The sequence below is a fragment of the Limanda limanda genome, chromosome 3, assembly GCF_963576545.1.
Source record: "Limanda limanda chromosome 3, fLimLim1.1, whole genome shotgun sequence".
NCBI lineage: Eukaryota > Metazoa > Chordata > Actinopteri > Pleuronectiformes > Pleuronectidae > Limanda > Limanda limanda.
This window is the reverse complement of record NC_083638.1, coordinates 111,094-132,500: the sequence shown is the minus strand read 5'-3', so window position 1 is coordinate 132,500 and position 21,407 is coordinate 111,094. Positions and strand designations below refer to the sequence as shown.

Genomic DNA, 21,407 nt, shown 5'->3' with positions numbered 1-21,407 from the left:
GCTAACACGTCACTGTCCCAACATGCTAACTCTTCACTGTCCAAACATGCTAACTCTTCACTGTCCCAACATGCTAACTCTTCACTGTCCAAACATGCTAACTCTTCACTGTCCCAACATGCTAACTCTTCACTGTCCAATCATGCTAACTCTTCACTGTCCAATCATGCTAACGCTTCACTGTCCCAACATGCTAACGCGTCATTGTCCAATCATGCTAACTCTTCACTGTCCAAACATGCTAACTCTTCACTGTCCAAACATGCTAACGCTTCACTGTCCAAACATGCTAACTCTTCACTGTCCAAACATGCTAACTCTTCACTGTCCAAACATGCTAACGCTTCACTGTCCCAACATGCTAACGCGTCATTACATTACATTACATTACATTTCATTTAGCTGACGCTTTTATCCAAAGCGACTTACAATAAGTGCATTCAACCCTGAGGGTACAAACCAAGAACAACAAGAATCAAGACAGTAAAATTTCTTCGAAATAAAGCAAAACTACAGAGTGCTATAAGTAAGTGCCATTTTAGTGCTACCAAAGTGTTAGTTTTCAAAAGTGGTTAGTTTTTTTTTTTTTTTTATTATTATTCAAGGTACAGTCGGAAGAGGTGGGTTTTTAGTTTTCGGCGAAAGATGTGTAAACTTTCAGATGTCCGGATGTCGAGTGGGAGCTCATTCCACCATTTAGGAGCTAGGACAGCAAACAGTCGTGATTTTGATGAGTGTTTAGCTCGCAGTGAAGGAGGAACGAGTCGTTTAGCTGAAGCAGAGCGGAGAGAACGTGCTGGTGTGTAATGTTTGACCATGTCCTGGATGTAAACTGGACCTGATCTGTTTACAGCATGGTATGCGAGTACTAGTGTTTTGAACCGGATGCGGGCAGTCACTGGTAGCCAGTGTAGGGAGCGGAGGAGCGGAGTAGTGCGAGTGAATTTAGGTTAAAAACCAGTCGAGCTGCTGCATTCTGGATGAGCTGCAAAGGTCGGATGGCAGTAGCAGGTAGACCTGCCAGGAGGGAGTTACAGTAGTCGAGGCGTGAGATGACCAGGGCCTGGACCAGAACCTGCACCGCCTTCTGAGTGAGAAGGGGGCGTATTCTCCGGATGTTGTAAAGCATGAATCTACAGGACCGCGTTGTTGCAGTAATGTTGGCAGAAAGGGAGAGTTGGCAGTCGAGTGTCACACCCAGGTTCCTAGCAGTCTGAGTGGGGGTCAGCACGGAGTTGTCAAAGTTAATAGTCAGGTCATGGGTGGGTTTGGACAATGACGCGTTAGCGTGTTTGGACAGTGAAGAGTTAGCGTGTACGCTAACGGGTCATTGTCAACATGCTAACGCTTCACTGTCCCAACACACTAACTCTTCACTGTCCCAACATGCTAACTCTTCACTGTCCCAACATGCTAACTCGTCATTGTCCAAACACACTAACTCTTCACTGTCCAACATGCTAACTCTTCACTGTCCCGACACGCTAACTCTTCACTGTCCAAACACGCTAACGCGTCATTGTCCAAACACACTAACTCTTCACTGTCCCAACATGCTAACTCTTCACTGTCCCAACACACTAACTCTTCACTGTCCAAACACGCTAACGCGTCATTGTCCAAACACGCTAACGCTTCACTGTCCCAACACACTAACTCTTCACTGTCCCAACACGCTAACTCTTCACTGTCCAAACACGCTAACACTTCACTGTCCCGACACGCTAACACTTCACTTTCCAAACAGGCTAACGCGTCATTGTCCAAACACACTAACTCTTCACTGTCCAACATGCTAACTCTTCACTGTCCAACATGCTAACTCTTCACTGTCCCAACACACTAACTCGTCACTGTCCCGACACGCTAACGCGGCACTGTCCCACACGCTAACGCGGCACTGTCCCACACGCTAACACTTATGTTTTCTTCTACTTCCAGGCGATGTCGGTGATTGGAGACAGACGGTCACGAGAGCAGAAAGCCAAACAGGAAAGGTAAGGTCATCCTCAGAAGTGCTGACATTTGAAATCTGCAGATTTTTCGTTTCGTACCTTCCTGAAATAACATGTTTGTTCTTTTTTATACTTTCAGAGAAAAGGAGTTGGCCAAAGTCACCATCAAGAAAGAGGACGTAGAGCTCATCGTAAGTCTTTGACTCCGGGACGTTCTTTACTCCTGTTATTTGATGCGTCAGAGCCATAAGTTTATAGATACTGGAACATTTCAAGCCGCTCATCTGTTCCGTGTAAAACTCTCAGGGCTCCACACTGAAACCTTGTAGTTGTATTTGAGTGACTTCGAATGTGCCCTTGTTTTGCTTTATATCATCGTCAGGTGAGATTCCAGCAGGGAGTGAGTTTGTGTGTTTGCTCCCAGTCTGAGAACACACGCCTCCGACATGAATGAGTTGTCAGTTTGTGGTGGTGCACTGTTTGACCTGGTGTCTCCTTCTGTGGATGTTGCAGATGTCTGAGATGGAGATCCCGAGGGCGGTGGCCGAGCGCAGCCTGAGGGAACACATGGGGAACGTGGTGGAGGCTCTGGTCGTTCTCACCAACTGAACATTTACCAAATGGACTTTCATGGAACCTGAACTGATCCCAGTGGTTAAACTGCAAATCCCTTTTTTCTTTTCTTTTTTTAAAATAAAGGTTGACTTTTGGCTTTCCTCCTCTTTACCCGAGATTGAATGTCGCAGAATTGTAATACTTTTAGCGGATAAAAAGTTTTTAAAATGATGAAACTTCAGATTTTATTTGCAAATAAATCAAGGAACAAGACCTGTACTTTAACAAAAATAGAAGAACAGAGTGAAGGAAATCGGCAACATGTTATAAACTGATATTTACACATTTTCTTTGCTTTAAAACTGGAGATTTCTGTGATGTAGCTCAGACTTTGTTCTGCACGTGCACAACAGGAAACTATGCATCTCTAAGTCGGGTTGACAAACCAATGCAGAACTAGGGTTCCTTTTCAATGGTGCAGCAGAACCAGTCTGTCTGGTTTCCTTCCACAACAAAGTCCAGGGAAGAGAATCTGTCTGAGGTCACATCTAAGTCTTCCTCTTGTTCACCGTGGGCCGGTCGAACACGTCCCTCACGCCTGCCGCCTTCTGCTTAAAGAACTTGCTGTTCTGAGCGCTCTCCTGGGCCCAGGCCGAGTCGAAGGACGTGGTGTCCTGGTCCACCAGGTGCGTGTACTTCGTACGTCCAGACCGACCAAAGTTTTTGACCTTGAGGAGAAAACAAACCAGAAATGGGTCAAATCTAGGAGGCGAAAGAGTTCCTCTGTTTGAAAGTGATTCCAAACGTCCCACTGGTCAAGTTACCGTCAACAAGATGGTTCAAGACTGAAGAACATCTCAAAACAGGCCTTTTGAATTTCATGTCTATTTAAGTGATGCCACAGATTAGGGTGGATTCAATTCTTTAAAAAATAAAATTTGACGTACGTGTTGAATGTTACATGTAGATAGAGTGTTTACACTTTTAGGAAAAGATTAAATGATTATGGAAGTTATTAAATATAGGGCATGATTGAGTTTAAGCGGCCAACATGGTTTTGCTGTTATAAGTATAATATTTTAAAATAGGGTTAGGGGTTAAAAACAAAGTTGTTCATCCATCTCACCGTTATCAATCTTTCTTTTTCTAGCCCCAAAAATGTAACGCAAACTGACTCCTCCATGTTTCCACTTCCTTTTTCATTTTAAAATTAAACCTACTTTACAACTCCTGTATCATAGTGTTCAACCCTCCAGGCCTGAAACACACAACCAGCAGGGCCAAAGATGAATTGTGGGTACCTGCATGACTTTGGGTAAGATGGTTTTGTTGAAATGATCCTCCAGAGTAGGAGCGCTGAAGTCTCTCTTGTAGACGCCTTCCTCCTCGTCCTGCAACACACACACACACGTTAACAGTGATGACTGATTTACTGTCAGTAGAACCACATCAAACATTAAATACTTCTGTGTTAAGTGTTCTGAGTGGACAATGTTACACAATGTTCACACAGATGAATGATGCAACTTCCCACCGACCAGTGTTTGTTGCACTTTGGATAAACATAACATTGTCAGGTTACTTTTTGTGCATCAGCGTCACCAGTTGTCTTATGCTGAACTTATAAAGTTGGTATAATAAAAACTAATAAATGACTCAAAATAAATAAAAGATCTTCAGCTCGTACGATCAGATCCTTAGTGAATCCTGACTCACCATGAAGAAGGCTCCTCTGTGATAATACTTCTGGAGGAACTTGTATTTTCCTTTAGACGCTTTGTTAGTGACGAGTTTTCCGCTGTTGCGCAGCTCGGCTCTGCGCTCCTCTTCTGTCAGGTTGTGGAATCTCTCGATTTCAGCCTTCTCCTTCTCCATGCTGAAGATAAACACACACGTCAACACTCGGTGACAACGAAAACACTGAGCGCATTGACACGTTCCTGTGAAACATCGGTTTCCTCACGTTTCTCGGGCCTCTCGGTCCCTCTTGATGCGTTTCAGCTCTCGGACTTTCCAGGCTTCGTATTCTTCCTCCTCGTTCTCTCCGTCCGTGTCCAGAGCGTCCAGAGCAGCCAGCGTGCGGCGGTTCTCCTCAAACTCCTTCTTGGCCTCCTCCTCCACAATCTTGAGCGTGTAGCGCCGTCGGTCTTCCACCTGCTTCTTGGCCTCGACCTCCAGCTCTTTTTGCCTCAGCTCCTCAGCTTCACGCTCGGCCACGGTGATCCGGTCCTTCCTGTGGCACAGACCCACAGAGAAGTGTTACCTCACGGCCGTGGTTTTAAGTCTAGCAGCGAACTGACTGGATGTAGGTTGATCAGTTTGCTCAAAGGTTTTAGCCCCTCCAGCTATAAGATCTATTCTCCAATCAACTCATTTTGCAGTGGGAGAACTCTTTGATGCACATCCTCTGATCTGGGAACGCTCTCTCTCTAAACTGCTGACTCAGGACATTTCTCCACATGATGCAGACAAAGAAAGTTTCCAGAACATTTGTGGTTGAACAGTTTCTGTTTCAGTTCATACTTGCGGATGAAGACGGGTTTGAGTCTCGGCTCGGCCTCGTCCTCGCTGTCTGTGTACTCTTCATATTCAGACTCAGATTCCGCCTCCTCCCCCGACTTCCCTTCCTCCTCCACCTCCATCACCTCCATCTCCTCATTCTTTCGTTCCACTGCACGCTGACGCATCATTGATCGTCTCCTCTCAATTTCCTAGACAGAACGACAAACTCCAAGTTAAAAACTCCTATTAATATAATGACCTAGAAATATGTAAAAAAAGTAAATTGACCAGCCGAGCTGAATCACCTCATCATCCACTTCCTCCTCTTCCTCCTCTTCCTCCTCGCTGCTCTCCTCGTGCTCCGGGTGCCACGTGCCTTCATCAGAGTCCTCGCTGCTCTCAGCCACGACCTCCGGCTCCGCGATCTGTCGGTGGCGTGCAAGTCTGTGGAGACAGAAACACACTTTAGCAACACAAACTTCATGCTCATCTGAGTGGACTCAGAGCAGACAGAAGAAGAAGTACCTCTCCTCCACGTCTTCAGACACACGGTTGAGCAGACGCTTCAGACGCGGGTCGGAGACGTCCTCCTCTTCCTGCTCCATCTCCGGCTCCACCTCCTTCCCTTTCTTCACAAACTGGAAGTCCTCCTCTTCTTCATCAGACGACTCCATCGGTGCGTAGTCCGGACGCTTGCCGGACACGTACCTCTTGACCTTCACCTTCTCCATGGAGAGCTCACCTGGGACAGAGAGATGATGATCAGCTCACTAACACATTCAGGAAGTTTCTTTGAACCCGTTTGACCCGAAATAATATTCATCTGCTTTTTGAGATGCTTTATTTCACTTTTTGAAGCTGATGCTAACCATTAGTCAACGAATCGACCCAAACTAAATCATACTTCATGATTTTATAATTAATAATTTGTCAAGTATTATATGCCAAGAAATCTACCAGGGTAAATGTAATTATTTGTATGTGTACTACACTGAAACCACCTGACATATAGAAACGTTGTGTTACAGCTGATCTAATGATGGAGAATCAGAACATTCACAACACAGCTAGCCTAGCCGCTAGCCTAGCCGCTAGCCTAGCCGCTAGCTGCAGCTAGCCGCTAGCAGCTAGCATCTCACCCTTCTCGTTCCGGACCGGCACGGCTCCGGCCGTGGACTGGATCGGCGGCAGCTTCATGTTGAGCGCGTCGTGACTGGACATGTTCGCCTGGAGACAGGAAGTGAAATATAACCGAGAAACACGGAGATTAAACTTGTGTACCCGCGGAGCTGCTCACACACACAGAACTACAAACTGCTGGTGACGAACTACAAACTGCTGGTGACGAACACGAACCTCCGGAAGTGGTCGACACAACAAACTAATAACGAACACGAACCACCGGAAGTGGTCGAGACAACGAACTCACGAACTGAAAATGTTTTTCACTTCGAGACAAACAAGCAGATCAAAGGATCAAAGCCTGCGATCAGCGGAAGTGTTTCCTCGTCAACGGACAGGAAGTGGATGTGTTCCTATAGCATTCTGTCAATGGTTCCACCGCAGATGGGTTCCACCCTATATACAGTCTATGGTTCCACCCTATGGTTCCACCCTCCTCATATACAGTCTATGGTTCCACCACCATCACAATACAACACAATCAAATAGAATAACACTCAATCAAACAAACCAGCCACATTGAGTAATAAAACTTCTATGATTCTTTTAGTTTTTCGAAGATAATCAAATCGTTTTATATAAAACTTGTCTTTTGAGATGTTTTGTAAGATATCTCTTAAATCTAAATCTCCTTGAATCCTAAGTTTTACAATTAGCTGCCTTCTTTCTTCCTCATGTTTCAGACAGTGTAATATAACGTGATGAAGTGTTTCCCACAACAACCCTTGTGTCTGCCTCCTTTCCGTCTGTTTAAAGATTGACTGTTTCTTTGCTTTATGTTTGAAATAAATGTATTTTATCATTTAATATTTAGGTATCCATTAAATGTCTTGTTTTTGATAACCACAAATCCCTATTATCCTTCGTCCTTTCTTACTTTATAAACAAACGTAAATAGTGTATTTCTACATCACTTTCACACCGTGGGTCACAACGACCGGTCCACTGTGGTCACTACGGAACATTCATTTCACACATCGGATGCATGTAAGTCTTATTTCACATCCATTACTAGTTAACTTCTTTTCTGTCTAGCGCACCACAGCTAGAACAACAAAATAAACCTTAAATATAAGAGTACATACTTAACAGCCTGATTGATATGCATTTGATTTTCTTTATGCAGGGTGTAAGTCTGGCTGGTCGCAGTCTTTTCAGACTCACGGTTTAATGGTCATAAAGAAGCTGGATGAAGAACAACATGAGGAAGATGAGGAGGCAATTCTTGGTCTTGATTCTGATTCTGAAATCTCTGATGCTGAGGAACTTCACTTTGTTTTACAGGATCAAGTTGGAGTTGTGGGTGAGTTTTGGAATCCAGCTCTGCTGCATGAAGAAGGAAGAATAATCCATAAAAGAATATAGCAGAGAAACACCCAGCCATGATGAAATAACACAGGAAATTAATACAGGTCCTTTTTTGACCCATGTTGGGCATTAGAAGGGGTTTGAATAGCTTGTGTATCAAAGGGTTAACCCATTAATATTGTTATTATTTTTCAGAGCCTTCTTTAGAGCTTCATCTGTCATTTAATTTCCCTTAACACAAACACCAGTATCCATAAAGAATTACCGTCAGGCCCATCACTGACGTCTGTATGAGGTTTGCTCTATTTCAATCAAAATGTCTGCTGGCTAATTTAATATAAAATTCTGAATTAAAATTGCTATTCCCACCTTATTGAATAAATTCTGTGATGCATCTGTATAAACCTGGATATAACTGCAGTAACTGTCCAGTCGTACCTGTATTGTATTGAAAATAGCTCTATCCTCATTTTTCTTTTTTAATAGTGTGACATTTAGATGGAATTTCTTTATTCTAGATGTCGTCTGTGGTAAATCAGTGACGGAAACGTTTCCTCCAACTTTCTGAAACTGATCATTCGTGACGTCACTACAGCAAAGTTTAAACATCAGCTCCCGTATTTAGTGTTGAGATGAGTTTTAGTGCCAAGAGATACAAAATAAAATGTCCCAGCAAAATAATACAACTAATAAATAAGAAGTAAAGATTTATTTCCATTTTTTTAATGAATATAGTTTTAATGTATCTGGGAGGGAGTTCTTCAGTTTTCAGTTTGTTGAGACGCGTCTGTGTGTGAACAGCTCGTCCAGCTTCTCCTCCAGAGCCGAGCTGGTTCCTCTCAGGCCGTTCACCACTTCTGAGGACCAATCAAAATACTCCTGCACCCGCTCCGCTGTCCAACCTACACACAGACACACACACACAGACACAGACACACACAGGGATAGGGTAACTAGGTACACTGTGAAGGACTACGTTCCACTGAATCAATATTCTTGTGGTCATGAATCGTGGTGAAGCTCTTTAAAAGCCACCGAGCAGAGACTGACCGACAGGTGTGCAGCGGCTCAGGTCCCTCAGGTTGTACAGCTTGTCAGCCAGTTTCACCAGCTTGGCCTGATGACTGCAGTGAGCCGCGTGCTCCACCTGCTGGCGCTTCCTCTCCTCTTTGGGTAGAGCCTTGTCGTCGGTCACCTCCTGGACGATGTGGGCCACGCTCGCTCCAAACTTGCTCTGGAGCTCGGCGTGCGTGGTGTCCGTGTCCTCCACGGTGTCGTGCAGCAGAGCAGCCTGGGGGGGGGGCATGGACACTACAGTGACTATGGTCCTATTCACACCTGCTCTCAACATCTGTATCTTAACATCTGTCCTGAGAGATCTGATCCTGGGCAGCGTGTTCACTTCCTGCTCTTTATGCAAATACTCCCCACCATCGTTTGTGTTCATAAGGAACAAATAATGTTTTTACAAAGTTTAGTTTACAGATGTGTCTAATGATAATGTGTGTGTGTGTGTGTGTGTCAGCAGTGGGTGAGAGAGGAATAAACGAATGAAGTAGAAAGACTTCACCAATTCAATATGTGTAGCAACATACCTGCAAAACCTCGATGTCTGTGACGCCTCCTTCATGGCTCAGGATTCTTGCTACTCCTTAAAGTACACACACACACACACACACACACACACACACACACACACACACACACACACACACACACACACACACACACACACACACACACACACACACACACACACACACACACACACAGACACACACACACACACACACACAGACACGCACACGCACACGATGATATGACAATGTGATGTTTCTCTCTCAGACTCTGTTTTCTGATCCGGCCAAGAATACAAACTGTAAAGTGGATCTGTGGTAAGTAAAGGCAGATGTTTTCTTTTCTAAATGTTTTAGACTTTTTTTAATGTCTGAAAAATATTATTTATTTTAAAGATATTGAGATGAAATTGAATGAAATTATAGCAAAAAGTGGATAGACACAGAACAGGAGAAAATGTAAAATTGTAACTTGTCAGCTGTAAGTGTAACTTATTACATCAGCATAGTTTTTCATGAGTCGTTAGTTTCTTTGTTCATGTTTAGTTCATCTGTGAGGAGTAAAGTTAACAGAACCCAGTGTTGAGTTCATCACCAAACATTCTGAAGGTCAGATCATCAGATCTCAGTAGCCTGGTGTCAGATGAAACGTGTTGAGTTATGGAACTTTCACACACACACGCACGCACACACACACACACGAAGAAGAGGTAAGTTTTCCTTTGATGAAGAACAGTGAGTCTCGTCCACTTTTCTCTGTTGCTCGGCAACAATCTCCTGATTCACAAGGATCATTTCAGATCTGATTTGAACTTCTACATGTTTATATTAGTTCTGAGTTGATCTCACGATTCAATCAGAAGTTGTAACTTTATTTACAGTCGATGGTCAGAACAGTGAACTTCAGGTCCAGCACCGGAGCAGCACCGGAAACAGCACCGGAAACAGCACCGGAAACAGGCCGGTTCGGAACGTACCGATGGGGTGGTTGATGTACGGAGTCTGCTCCTTGTCTTTCCGCCGCTGGTCGCGATGTTTCTCCGCAGAGAAGTGAACCGTCTCCAGCAGCAGCAGCGCGTCCGGGTTCATGATCCAAACAGGAAGTCACCACTGCGTTAAGCGCAGCACCAGCGGAAGTAGAGGGGTGCGTTGTTTTGAAGAGTCCGGGGGAAACAGCTGTGTAGTCCAGAAGCTGCTGCTCAGCTGATGTGTCAGATCTCCTCTGGGTTAGACCGGGTTAGACCGGGTTAGATCGGGTTAGATCGGGTTAGACCGGGTTAGATTAGGATCTAGGCTCGACTCCTTTGTTGTACTGGATGTGATCATGTGATGTCGGTGCACGTTGACTCTCCTCTGTGTTGTTAGCCGAGCAGCTAACCTCAGGTCCTGTGCTCTCCAGTGTTCATGTGACAGGTTAGTCTTCCTCCCATGTGACCGGTTAGTCTTCCTCCCATGTGACAGTCTTCCTCAGTGAGCAGTGGATGAGTGCCCCCCCCAGGATGGCGACCTGTGGCCGGAAGGACTCCCCGGAGCTGCCGGACTTCTCTCTGCTGAAGCGGCTGGCCCGGGACCAGCTGATCTACCTGCTGGAACAGGTACCACACACACACACACACACACCTGCTGGAACAGGTACCACACACACACACACACACACACACACACACACACACACACACACACACACACCTGCTGTACACACATCCACACACACACCTGCTGTACACACACCCACACACACACCTGCTGTACACACATCCACACACAACGTGCTCTGTACATAATGATTATATGTTTACACCTCTTTATATATTAGAGACACTCGATCACTCTGAAGTTACCAAGCAGCTCTTTTATTCTGTGTGAAGAACCAATTAGCCACAGCTGTTTGTAATGTTCCCTTATGATATGATATGATATTTAATTATATTATATAGTAAACGTGTCTGTTTGTAATGTTCTGTTCTCATATAATATGATATGATATAACATCATATTCCATTATATTTAATTATATTATATAGTAAACGTGTCTGTTTGTAATGTTCTGTTCTCATATAATATGATATGATATAACATCATATTCCATTATATTTAATTATATTATATAGTAAACGTGTCTGTTTGTAATGTTCTGTTCTCATATAATATGATATGATATAACATCATATTCCATTTTATTTAATTATATTATATAGTAAACGTGTCTGTAATGTTCTGTTCTCATATTATATCATATCCTATATCATATAACATAAACATTAAGCAGACAGAATGGTCCTCACTGTGTGGTGTCTCTCAGCTGCCGGGGAAGAAGGACCTGTTCATCGAGGCCGACCTGATGAGTCCACTGGATCGGATCGCTAACGTTTCAACTCTGAAGGTGAAAGTTGCTTTTTCATGTTGACATGAGGAAAACCACTGCGCCGCCTCAGAGGCTCATTCTAACCTTATATATATATTATATTACAGTCTATGATTCTAACCTAATATATACAATCTATGATCCTAACATCTGCTCTCGTTGGATTTCAGCAACATGAGGTTGACAAACTCTACAAAGTGGAATATAAACCCATTGTCAGCATCTCAGACCAGTGAGTACACACACACACACACACACACACACACACACACACACACACACACACACACACACACACACACACACACACACACACACACACACACACACACACACACACACACACACACACACACACCACACACACACACCACACACACACGATGATATGACAATGTGATGTTTCTCTCTCAGACTCTGTTTTCTGATCCGGCCAAGAATACAAACTGTAAAGTGGATCTGTGGTAAGTAAAGGCAGATTTTTTCTTTTTTAAATGTTTTAGACTTTTTTTAATGTCTGAAAAATATTATTTATTTTAAAGATATTGAGATGAAATTGAATGAAATTATAGCAAAAAGGTGGATAGATGTATATATGGCCAACACAGAAAACTATCTCAGGAGAAAATGTAAAATTGTAACTTGTCAGCTGTAAGTGTAACTTATTACATCAGCATAGTTTTTCATGAATCGTTAGTTTCTTTGTTCATGTTTAGTTCTGTGAGGAGTAAAGTTAACAGAACCCAGTGTTGAGTTCATCACCAAACATTCTGAAGGTCAGATCATCAGATCTCAGTAGCCTGGTGTCAGATGAAACGTGTTGAGTTATGGAACTTTCCTGTTGGCGCTGACTGCTTCTCACTATTCTGTTCCTCTATGATCTCACACTTCCTGCTCTAAAGAGTTTTATTTAGGAAACTGACACAAACCCACTGCTGCGTGTGCTCCGATCCTGAAGCTGCTGGGGTCAGGGTCAGGGTCAGGGTCAGGGTTTATCATTAGGAGTCCGTAGTGGAAACCCTGTATTCTTTGTTCCAGATGTGGCCAATGCAGACAAAGCTGCAGGAAGATTCAGAAGATACAAGATCATCTTCACCCCTCAGAAGGTATTTCCTGCTCTGCTGCTGTGATTGCTTTTGAATTAGTTTCTTGATATTTATATATGGAGCGACCGTGGCTACGGTGGTAGAGCGAATCCTCCACTAACCAGAAGGTCGGTGGTTCGATACCAATCTCCCCCTGTCCGTGTGCCGAGGTGCCCTTGGGCCAGATATTGAACCCTGAATTGCCTCTGATTGCTGTGCCGGCGTATGATTGATGTATGATGGAGGGAGTGCTGCACACGCATGCTCTGATAGAAGATCCATGTTGACCTGCCAACCATCTTGTGTCCTCCAGTTCTTTGCGTGTGAGGCGGTGCTGGAGGAGCAGGGGGTCTTTGGTGGTGAGAACCTTTGTGTCTTCACATTTAGTTCGATAAGCACTGATCAGTCTTAATGAAAAGTTCAGGAAAGTTGTTAATCTTTTTTTTTTTCGTTTTGCAGATGTGACCATTGATGAATGGGCGTTCTACCTTCTTCCACTTGACGATGACATCATCAGTCTGGAGCTGCCAGAATTCTATCGAGACAACTTCCTGGTAGAGACAGAATCTGAAAAAGAACTGAGTTGATTTGTTGATTCTCCTGAAGCTGGAGGAGTTGTGTTTTCAGTCCGTTGTGCAAAGGCCACTTTGACTCGAGGATGAACGGATTACATCTTAACCCTAGAACCCTAACGTAAAGTTAGAAACACCATCACTAACGTCGGGTACATTTTACCCGATGTAATATACCTGATAAAAAATACTTCACATCAAAATATATTAAAGTACAACAATACATGGCAATTTGAAGAACTCTTTTTTAATTTTCCCGATACAACATCTCATAAAACGAAACAAAGGTATCATGGGGGGACCAAATAAAAAGGCTAGAGCCGGGACATGTCCGGTGAAGTTACAGTCTCCCTGCATTATTTACAACTTATATCATATTCAAAAAATATTTTACCCTCTATCACTAACGTCGGGTGAAAATCACCTGCATATTGCACATTGAACAAACCAGGGATGGGAGCAGGGAAACAACCGACCTTCTGTGATGTGAGTGAGCAGACTGAAGCTTCCCAAGGACCCACAACACAGCAGCAACACAATGAAAATCCCATGACCACACTCGCTCGGGGAAAAAACGCCCAACGTTAGTGTTCTAGGGTTAATGATCAGAGGTCAAAGGTCACGGTAATTATCTCAGGAGCACCTCGAGTTAATTTCCTCAAATTCTGCAGAAACGTTCCCTGAGACTGGATGAACTGATGTAGAAGGTCGAGGGTTGCTGTGAGATCACATGTTTTCTACTATAACTCAAAAATGAATTAGCTTTTTAAGACGAAATACATTCAATAACATTTAATGATTTACGTCAAGATCTTCACTAGAATTATTCTGAGTCTGGACAGACATGGATGTAAACTGCAACTTGACTGGTTGGTAGAGGATATGATTGTAATTTTGATCATAAATTAATCTTCTAAAGCAGCCATAATAAACTTTTAAATATTAACAATATATCAAATGACAATATAAAAGGGGTGTGTTGAATAGAGGAACCGACAGAGAATAAACGGACTCTGGCTCCCTTTTCTTTACAGAGATTTAAATTCGTTTTTAATAAGATATATTTAATTTAATAAGTAATATTCTGGATCAACTGTAACTCATCTGCTTTCAGAAAGTAAACCCGGGGAAAAGTCTCTGTACCATCAGACTGCAGTGAGACCCAGTCACAACAGCTTGTGACCATTCAGCAGCTGAAGAGCCACAGATTTGACCTCAGGAGTAAAACAAAAAAAACTAAGCTAAAACAGAGCAACCGCAATTTGTAAAGTAAAAGTAATAGTTTCAACCAAGTACCAGTTAATATGAATGAACAGGTATTCAACTGTTTTTAACTGCTTCTTGATATTAAAAGTAACTGTATACTTGTGTTTTTGTAGCTTGTAGTTAGTAAACGATCCATCTTTCCTCAGGCAGGCGACCAGCGCTGGGTGAGGACCGCCGCCAGCGCTCTGCACCTCCTGCACTCGGTCTACGGCCCTTTCTCAAAGATCTACGGGATTGGAAGATGTTCCAAGGTGCGCTATGATCACAGACTAACAGGTTATCTAAAGATAATGTTCTGATGAAGGATTGAACCCTCATTCGTTGTGTCTCTGGTGCCAGATGACGTACGAGTTGTGGAGGGAGCAGGTAGAAGAGGGAGAGACAAAAACCTGTCAGGCTGAAATAGGAAAAGTGTTTCTTATCGACAGAGGTAAGAAGCTGCGCATCCTCTTCCCAGTGGACATCGTCTCGTTCTGTATTATCTAACGTCATCGGTGTGTTTTGCAGATGTGGACCTGGTCACTCCTCTGTGCTCTCAAGTGGTCTACGAAGGACTCGTGGATGATATATTTAGAATCAAATGTGGTGGGACTCACTCACACTCATTTTACTCCTTTAACTTATTTTCAAATACAGATTTATCCTTTTTATGTCTAACCTTTTTTTAACCTCCTTTTTTTGTTGTTTATGCTATTTGATTTTATATAGTTTGATTTAGTCTGTTGTTTTCAACATCTCTCTACAGTGTGTGAGATGTGCTTTATAAATAAAACTGCCTTGCTTTGCAGGATGTGTGGACTTTGGAGCTGATGTTACTTCCTCTGATAAAAGTTTGAAGGTCATGCTGAACTCTAAGGATAAGGTACGAGCGCCACTGGATCACATCTCTGATCATGTTGAGCAGGATGATTGAAAGTTAAAAGTTCTCTGAACTCGCGTAGGTCTTCAACGAAATCAGAAACGAGCATTTCTCCAACGTCTTTGGTTTTCTAAGTCAGAAGGCCAGAAATCTCCAGACTGCTTATGATGTGAGTAAATGTTCCTTCCCATCATCAGACTTTGTGACTCACCCGAGGAAACTGACTCGTATTCTTCATCCTTCTACAGAAGCGTCGGGGGATGGACATCAAGCAGATGAAGACCTTTGTGTCAGAAGACTTAAAAGGTTTAAAACAGGAGCATCGACTGCTAAGCCTGCGTGAGTATGACTTTCACTGTACATGTGTACTACTGTTACATAATGTTACTGTACATGTGTACTACTGTTACATAATGCTACTGTACATGTGTACTACTGTTACATAATGTTACTGTACACGCATACTTCTACTGTTACATAATGCTACTGTACATGTGTACTACTGTTACATAATGTTACTGTACATGTGTACTACTGTTACATAATGTTACTGTACATGTGTACTTCTACTGTTACATAATGTAACTGTACATGTGTACTACTGTTACATAATGTTACTGTACACGCATACTTCTACTGTTACATAATGCTACTGTACATGTGTACTACTGTTACATAATGTTACTGTACATGTGTACTTCTACTGTTACATAATGCTACTGTACATGTGTACTACTGTTACATAATGCTACTGTACATGTGTACTACTGTTACATAATGTTACTGTACATGCATACTTCTACTGTTACATAATGTTACTGTACATGTGTACTACTGTTACATAATGTTACTGTACATGTGTACTTCTACTGTTACATAATGCTACTGTACATGTGTACTACTGTTACATAATGTTACTGTACATGTGTACTTCTACTGTGTCACATGATTTCACTGTACATGTGTACTTCTACTGTGTCACATCATTTTACTGTACATGTGTACTTCTACTGTGTCACATCATTTCACTGTACATGTGTACTTCTACTGTTACATAATGTTACTGTACATGTGTACTTCTACTGTTACATAATGTTACTGTACATGTGTACTTCTACTGTGTCACATCATTTTACTGTACATGTGTACTTCTACTGTGTCACATCATTTTACTGTACATGTGTACTTCTACTGTTACATAATGTTACTGTACATGTGTACTTCTACTGTGTCACATCATTTTACTGTACATGTGTACCTGTACTGTGTCACATCATTTTACTGTACATGTGTACTTCTAATGTGTTACATCGTTTTACTGTACATGTGTACTTCTACTGTGTTGCATCGTTTTTCTGTACATGTGTACTTCTACTGTGTTACATCGTTTTACTGTACATGTGTACTTCTACAGTGATACATCATTTGACTGTACATGTGTACTTCTACAGTGATACATCATTTGACTGTACATGTGTACTTCTACTGTGTCACATTGTTTTACTGTACATGTGTACTTCTACAGTGATACATCATTTGACTGTACATGTGTACTTCTACTGTGTTACATCGTTTTACTGTACATGTGTACCTGTACTGTGTCACATCATTTGACTGTACATGTGTACTTCTACTGTGTCACATTGTTTTACTGTACATGTGTACTTCTACTGTGTGATGTATTTGAAAGCTGCAGTGCTGAAGTGCACCTTCTCTCTTCCAGATATCGGTGCGAGTGAATCAATCATGAAGAAAAAGACCAAGCAGGATTTCCAGGAGCTGCTGAAAACCGAACACTGTAAGTAAACCCTCAGAGTTTAGTTAAACGTATTCATGATGATTATTCCCACAATATATTATTCGTTGGGTTTTATTTTTGTTTATTCCTTGTTTTCTCTTCCAGCTTTACTTGAAGGATTTGAAATCCGTGAATGTATTTCTTTCATAGAGGAGCATATCAACAGACAGGTGCTTTTACCTAAACACAGAATTGTAAACAGGTTCAAAAATCATTTTAACAATATTTTAGTAAACCTTATTTATTTCATTTTTTAAAGGTCTCCATGATAGAGAGTCTCAGGCTACTTTGTCTTCTATCCATCACAGAAAATGGTGAGTTTTCTTTTGATAAACAAAAAACAAATGTAAATGTAATTATTTCCATGTAGTGTTGATAACTGTGATTTGTTATTTTCTCTCAGGACTCCTGCCAAAAGATTACCGCTCGTTAAAATCACAGTATCTACAGGTGAGCCTCAATAAGAGAAGCTGCTGACAAATGTTTTGAAAATCACCAAAAACTAGACATAGTTTAAGGAAACATCTACATTTCATATTTCATTTGTGGTATTTATACTTCTAGATGTTAATTTCAATTGCATTTTTTTTTTGGAATATCGTCCTTTTGGGGGCGGGGTCATTGTGTCTTTGATTTAATAAAAGTCTTAAGGGTACAGAATCTATTGAGCGAACAGATTTAAATAACTTGACTGTCTGACGGCCGCGCTAAATGACAGTAGCTGCTGTTATTGTTGAGCCTATTTAGTAATGCATATATCATAACCCTCTTTAATGTGTGTTGACCTGCTCCTGAGCAAGTTCAGTAAATACAGGAAGAAAGTTCTCTTTAGAACAAGAAAAGGGAATCAACCCTCAGTTGAAAATAGTTCCCAGCTAATTATTTATTTCTTTAACATTTGATAAAGTGCCCAGCTGTTTTTTCAAACACTTCTGTTTTCAGTCGATGGAATGAGTTTCTTACGGAGAGCCACAGACAGGCCAGAGTCCGACGTCAGAGAGAGGCAGATGAACTCATCTGTTCTGGTCTTTTTATTTATTGACAAAGAGAAAATTATAGAATATGGCCATATGCTTTAAACCTGCCCTGATGTGAAGGCGAACCCCGTGTCAGGAGCCTCCTTTGTGTAACGCTGTGTGTGCTGGACGTCCTCAGAGCTACGGAGTGGAACACCTGCTCACATTCGCCAACCTGCGTCAGGCCGGGCTGCTGGTGGAGCAGCAGCCGGGGGAGACCCTGACTGTCATGGAGAGCAAAGTGGGGAAGCTGGTCAACGACAAAGCTGCAGGTGAAACCGCTTCTTCCTCATCACAGTCACTGCGTCTCTGGCTGCTGGATATGACTGAATGATTTTGTGTAACTCTCCTGATCCTTATCATCCTTTTCTAAATGATTTTTCCCAGGAAAGCTGACTGACGCCTTCTCCTCTCTGGCGAAGAAGAGTAATTTCAGAGCCTTGAGCAAAAAGCTGAACCTGGTAAATCATGATCCTATTTACTAGTTTGACTCCCAAGAATCTTAATTCATACCACTGACGTTTTGTGTTGAACATGCTGTAAATATACCAGATCAGAAACTGGATTCTCATATTTTGTGTGAAGGTGCCCAAGTCAGATGAAGAATATGACCTGCGTGTTCCACGGGACATGGCTTACATCTTCAGCGGAGCCTACGTCCCGATGAGCTGCAAGGTCATCGAGCAGGCGAGTGAATCAGCAGCATGAGCTGTGGCTCAGGGGGTTGAGCGGGTCGTCCACTCACCAGAAGGTCGTCGGTTTGAACCCCGGCTCCTCCAGTCTGCTACACAATTGTTGTGCTGACAGTGTATGAGTGATGGACTAACTGAGACAATAACATGAGGAAAGTGTGTAATGTGTTGTCGTATGCATGTCATGGTAATGCTGTCTCCTCATGTGTGTTGTGTAGGTGCTTGAGCGAGATGGATGGGCGGGGCTTGAAGAAGTCACCAAGCTGCTGAATGGACATGACTTTTCTGTTACAGGTTCATTCACTAGGAGAAATGAGGAGTCAAGTTGATGGAGATATTCAAAATGAATCATTTTTAAATCTGTTGAAGTTGCCTCTCGCTGTTACGTGTTCAGAACTTCAAGTCAAATTTAGACCCATTTGGGCTGTAAAGGAAAAATGAATCAAGAGGAAAATAATCATAGCTTGCATCACTCGTTGTAGTTAAACACAAGGATGTAGTCACCAGTCAGTGCAGAAGAATGGAATGTGTTATCTGATTAACCCGAGGTGACCTGATTTCTCTGGGAAACCTGGATGTAAACGAACAGCAGGACTCAAGTGTTTGAGTGAATGAGTGATGGAGGTTTTCTGTCTCCTCAGGGAGCAACGGAGCAGATTCCAGAGCAAAGACCGATGCTCAGCGCATCGTGCTGGTCATGTTCCTCGGAGGCTGCACCTTCTCTGAGATCTCAGCCTTACGCTTCCTCGGCAGAGAGAGAGGTAAACATGTTCCCTAGCTTCCTCAGAGCGCGACTCGTATATTACTTTGATCAACCTGTCACACACATGGAGGTATTGATGTATATGATGACCAATACGCACCTGTATGAAAACTTTTTAAAATAACATGAATGAGAGAGAAGCATTTAAAGGTTATTTAGTGAAAACACAGAGTCAGATGAACATAAACCATTAAACTACAAATGGACCAACAACCTACAGTGTGTTTGATTATAACAATATAAAATGACACACTGATATATCCACAAGCTTGTGTTGCTTTGGGTGACTCATTTTAAGTAAACATTGTTTTCTGGTTTCAGGTTATAAGTTCATTGTGGTAACAACTGCGATCACCAACAGTTCGAGGCTAATTGAAGCTTTGCTCAACCATGAGTGAGACGTGTCATCATGACGGACAGGAAGCACACGTCTGAGTGACCTCATCGGACAGGAAGCACACGTCTGAGTGACCTCATCGGACAGGAAGCACACGTCTGAGTGACCTCATCGTGCTTCGTGTCCTCCAGCTCCGACAGAGAGAACGTTTCCGCTCTGATTCCGTGAGGACAGATGTAAAGATGTGTCATGTAAATACAGTGAATGTTTTTAACAAAAGTTGAAGCTTGTCCTTTCTGTCTCAATTCCTAAATATATAAAACAGATTGGCTTGTTGTTGTGTCATATGATTAGAATAAAAGACACAATGTCAATTCCAAATCGTGTATAAAGAATTATCTCATGCATATTACAGCATTTCTGTTTTCTGAGTTTGTGACAGAGGTGAGCTACTCACAACCTGTCAGTAGGTGTGTTGTTCCATCACCATATTACATGACATGACACATGATTTATTACATCACATATGACACACACAGGAATTATTACATCACATACATGAAACACACATGAATTATAACATCACACATGATATTACATGACATAAATGACACATGATTTATTACATCACATATGACACACACAGGAATTATTACATCACATATGACCCACACACATGAATTATAACATCACACATGATATTACATGACAAATTACATGATTTATTACATCATGTGATTTTTTACATCACATACATGACACACAGAATTTATTACATGACAAATGACAAATGATTTATGACATCACATACATGACAAACAAACATTATTAAAGTGACGCTTTCAGTTTAAAATGTCACCCGGAAACCGGTGTGAGTTTGTGTGTCACTCACCGAGTCTCTCCGTGAGGGGCGGGTACATGCCATGGTGGAAGACTATGCCACTGATGATGACGTAGCAACAGCTGTGATCCGCAAAAACTTGAAAAACAAATGGCGAAGCTACAAGCCCAAAGCTTCTTTGAAAGCATCTTTAAGCTCAAGCCAAGCGTCTGCTAGGCCAGGTCAGAAACAGAAGGCTAAGCCCAAAGCCCCTGTTGAAGAACATCCTTCGCTTTCTCCAGAACCAAAACTTATCAACAAGAGGCCCCGCCCATGGTACTGCTTCAGGTGCGGCGAGGATGGCCATATCGCGCCTTCCTGTGACAATGAGGCAAATCCTGAGTTGGTTGAAAAGAAGCGCAGAGAGCTAAAGCAAAAACAAGAAGTCTGGGAACAGAATTTAAACTGAATGCAGTTCCTGTCGGGGGACTACCACGAACTGCAGCTGGAAATCACAGTCCCAATCTCAAATCTACAACAGAAGCATCCATTCGATCCCACAAAGCAGAGCCCCAAGCTAAACTTCCTGGAGGGCTCGTAGGACAGAAGTGTATAGCAGATGTTAGTGTATCAGGGGTTGATACTAGGTGTCTCCTGGATTCAGGGTCCCAGGTGACCACAGTAACTGCTTCTTTTTCCAAAACTCACCTGTCAGAGCACCCCATCCAGCCCTTCCAAGCCCTAAATGTAGAAGG

General features: G+C 42.5%; 4 protein-coding genes across 4 annotated transcripts in view; 2 read left to right on the top strand and 2 right to left on the bottom strand.

Annotated features, from left to right (window-relative positions):
• Positions 1-2,671, top strand: part of hypk (huntingtin interacting protein K) — a 2,921-nt gene extending 250 nt beyond the window's left edge. The window contains exons 2-4 of the mRNA XM_061067625.1: positions 1,942-1,997; positions 2,095-2,146; positions 2,469-2,671. Coding sequence (XP_060923608.1) covers positions 1,942-1,997; positions 2,095-2,146; positions 2,469-2,564 — 204 coding nt within the window. The 3' untranslated portion in view covers positions 2,565-2,671. The remainder of the gene's footprint in view (positions 1-1,941; positions 1,998-2,094; positions 2,147-2,468) is intronic.
• A 70-nt stretch (positions 2,672-2,741) lies between these two features.
• Positions 2,742-6,515, bottom strand: mfap1 (microfibril associated protein 1). The gene is made up of 9 exons (XM_061067623.1): positions 6,369-6,515; positions 6,152-6,239; positions 5,538-5,754; positions 5,318-5,456; positions 5,034-5,221; positions 4,474-4,743; positions 4,227-4,386; positions 3,812-3,901; positions 2,742-3,238 (listed from the first exon to the last, which is right to left on the bottom strand). Exons 2-9 carry the CDS (start codon positions 6,231-6,233, stop codon positions 3,059-3,061), a joined length of 1,326 nt encoding a protein of 441 aa, XP_060923606.1. The 5' UTR covers positions 6,234-6,239; positions 6,369-6,515; the 3' UTR covers positions 2,742-3,058.
• Positions 6,516-8,196: 1,681 nt separating this feature from the next.
• Positions 8,197-10,225, bottom strand: hddc3 (HD domain containing 3). Its single transcript, XM_061067624.1, has 4 exons — positions 10,057-10,225; positions 9,098-9,153; positions 8,553-8,793; positions 8,197-8,404 (listed from the first exon to the last, which is right to left on the bottom strand). Exons 1-4 carry the CDS (start codon positions 10,166-10,168, stop codon positions 8,271-8,273), a joined length of 543 nt encoding a protein of 180 aa, XP_060923607.1. The 5' UTR covers positions 10,169-10,225; the 3' UTR covers positions 8,197-8,270.
• Positions 10,226-10,251: 26 nt separating this feature from the next.
• vps33b (VPS33B late endosome and lysosome associated) lies at positions 10,252-20,239 on the top strand. Its single transcript, XM_061067620.1, has 24 exons — positions 10,252-10,492; positions 10,541-10,674; positions 11,382-11,462; positions 11,615-11,676; positions 11,859-11,908; positions 12,483-12,550; positions 12,843-12,888; positions 12,989-13,083; positions 14,514-14,618; positions 14,707-14,797; positions 14,875-14,952; positions 15,156-15,229; positions 15,309-15,395; positions 15,475-15,565; positions 16,950-17,024; positions 17,130-17,194; positions 17,284-17,338; positions 17,428-17,474; positions 18,180-18,312; positions 18,428-18,501; positions 18,626-18,727; positions 18,951-19,026; positions 19,374-19,493; positions 19,817-20,239. Exons 2-24 carry the CDS (start codon positions 10,561-10,563, stop codon positions 19,891-19,893), a joined length of 1,866 nt encoding a protein of 621 aa, XP_060923603.1. The 5' UTR covers positions 10,252-10,492; positions 10,541-10,560; the 3' UTR covers positions 19,894-20,239.
• Positions 20,240-21,407: the final 1,168 nt, after the last annotated feature.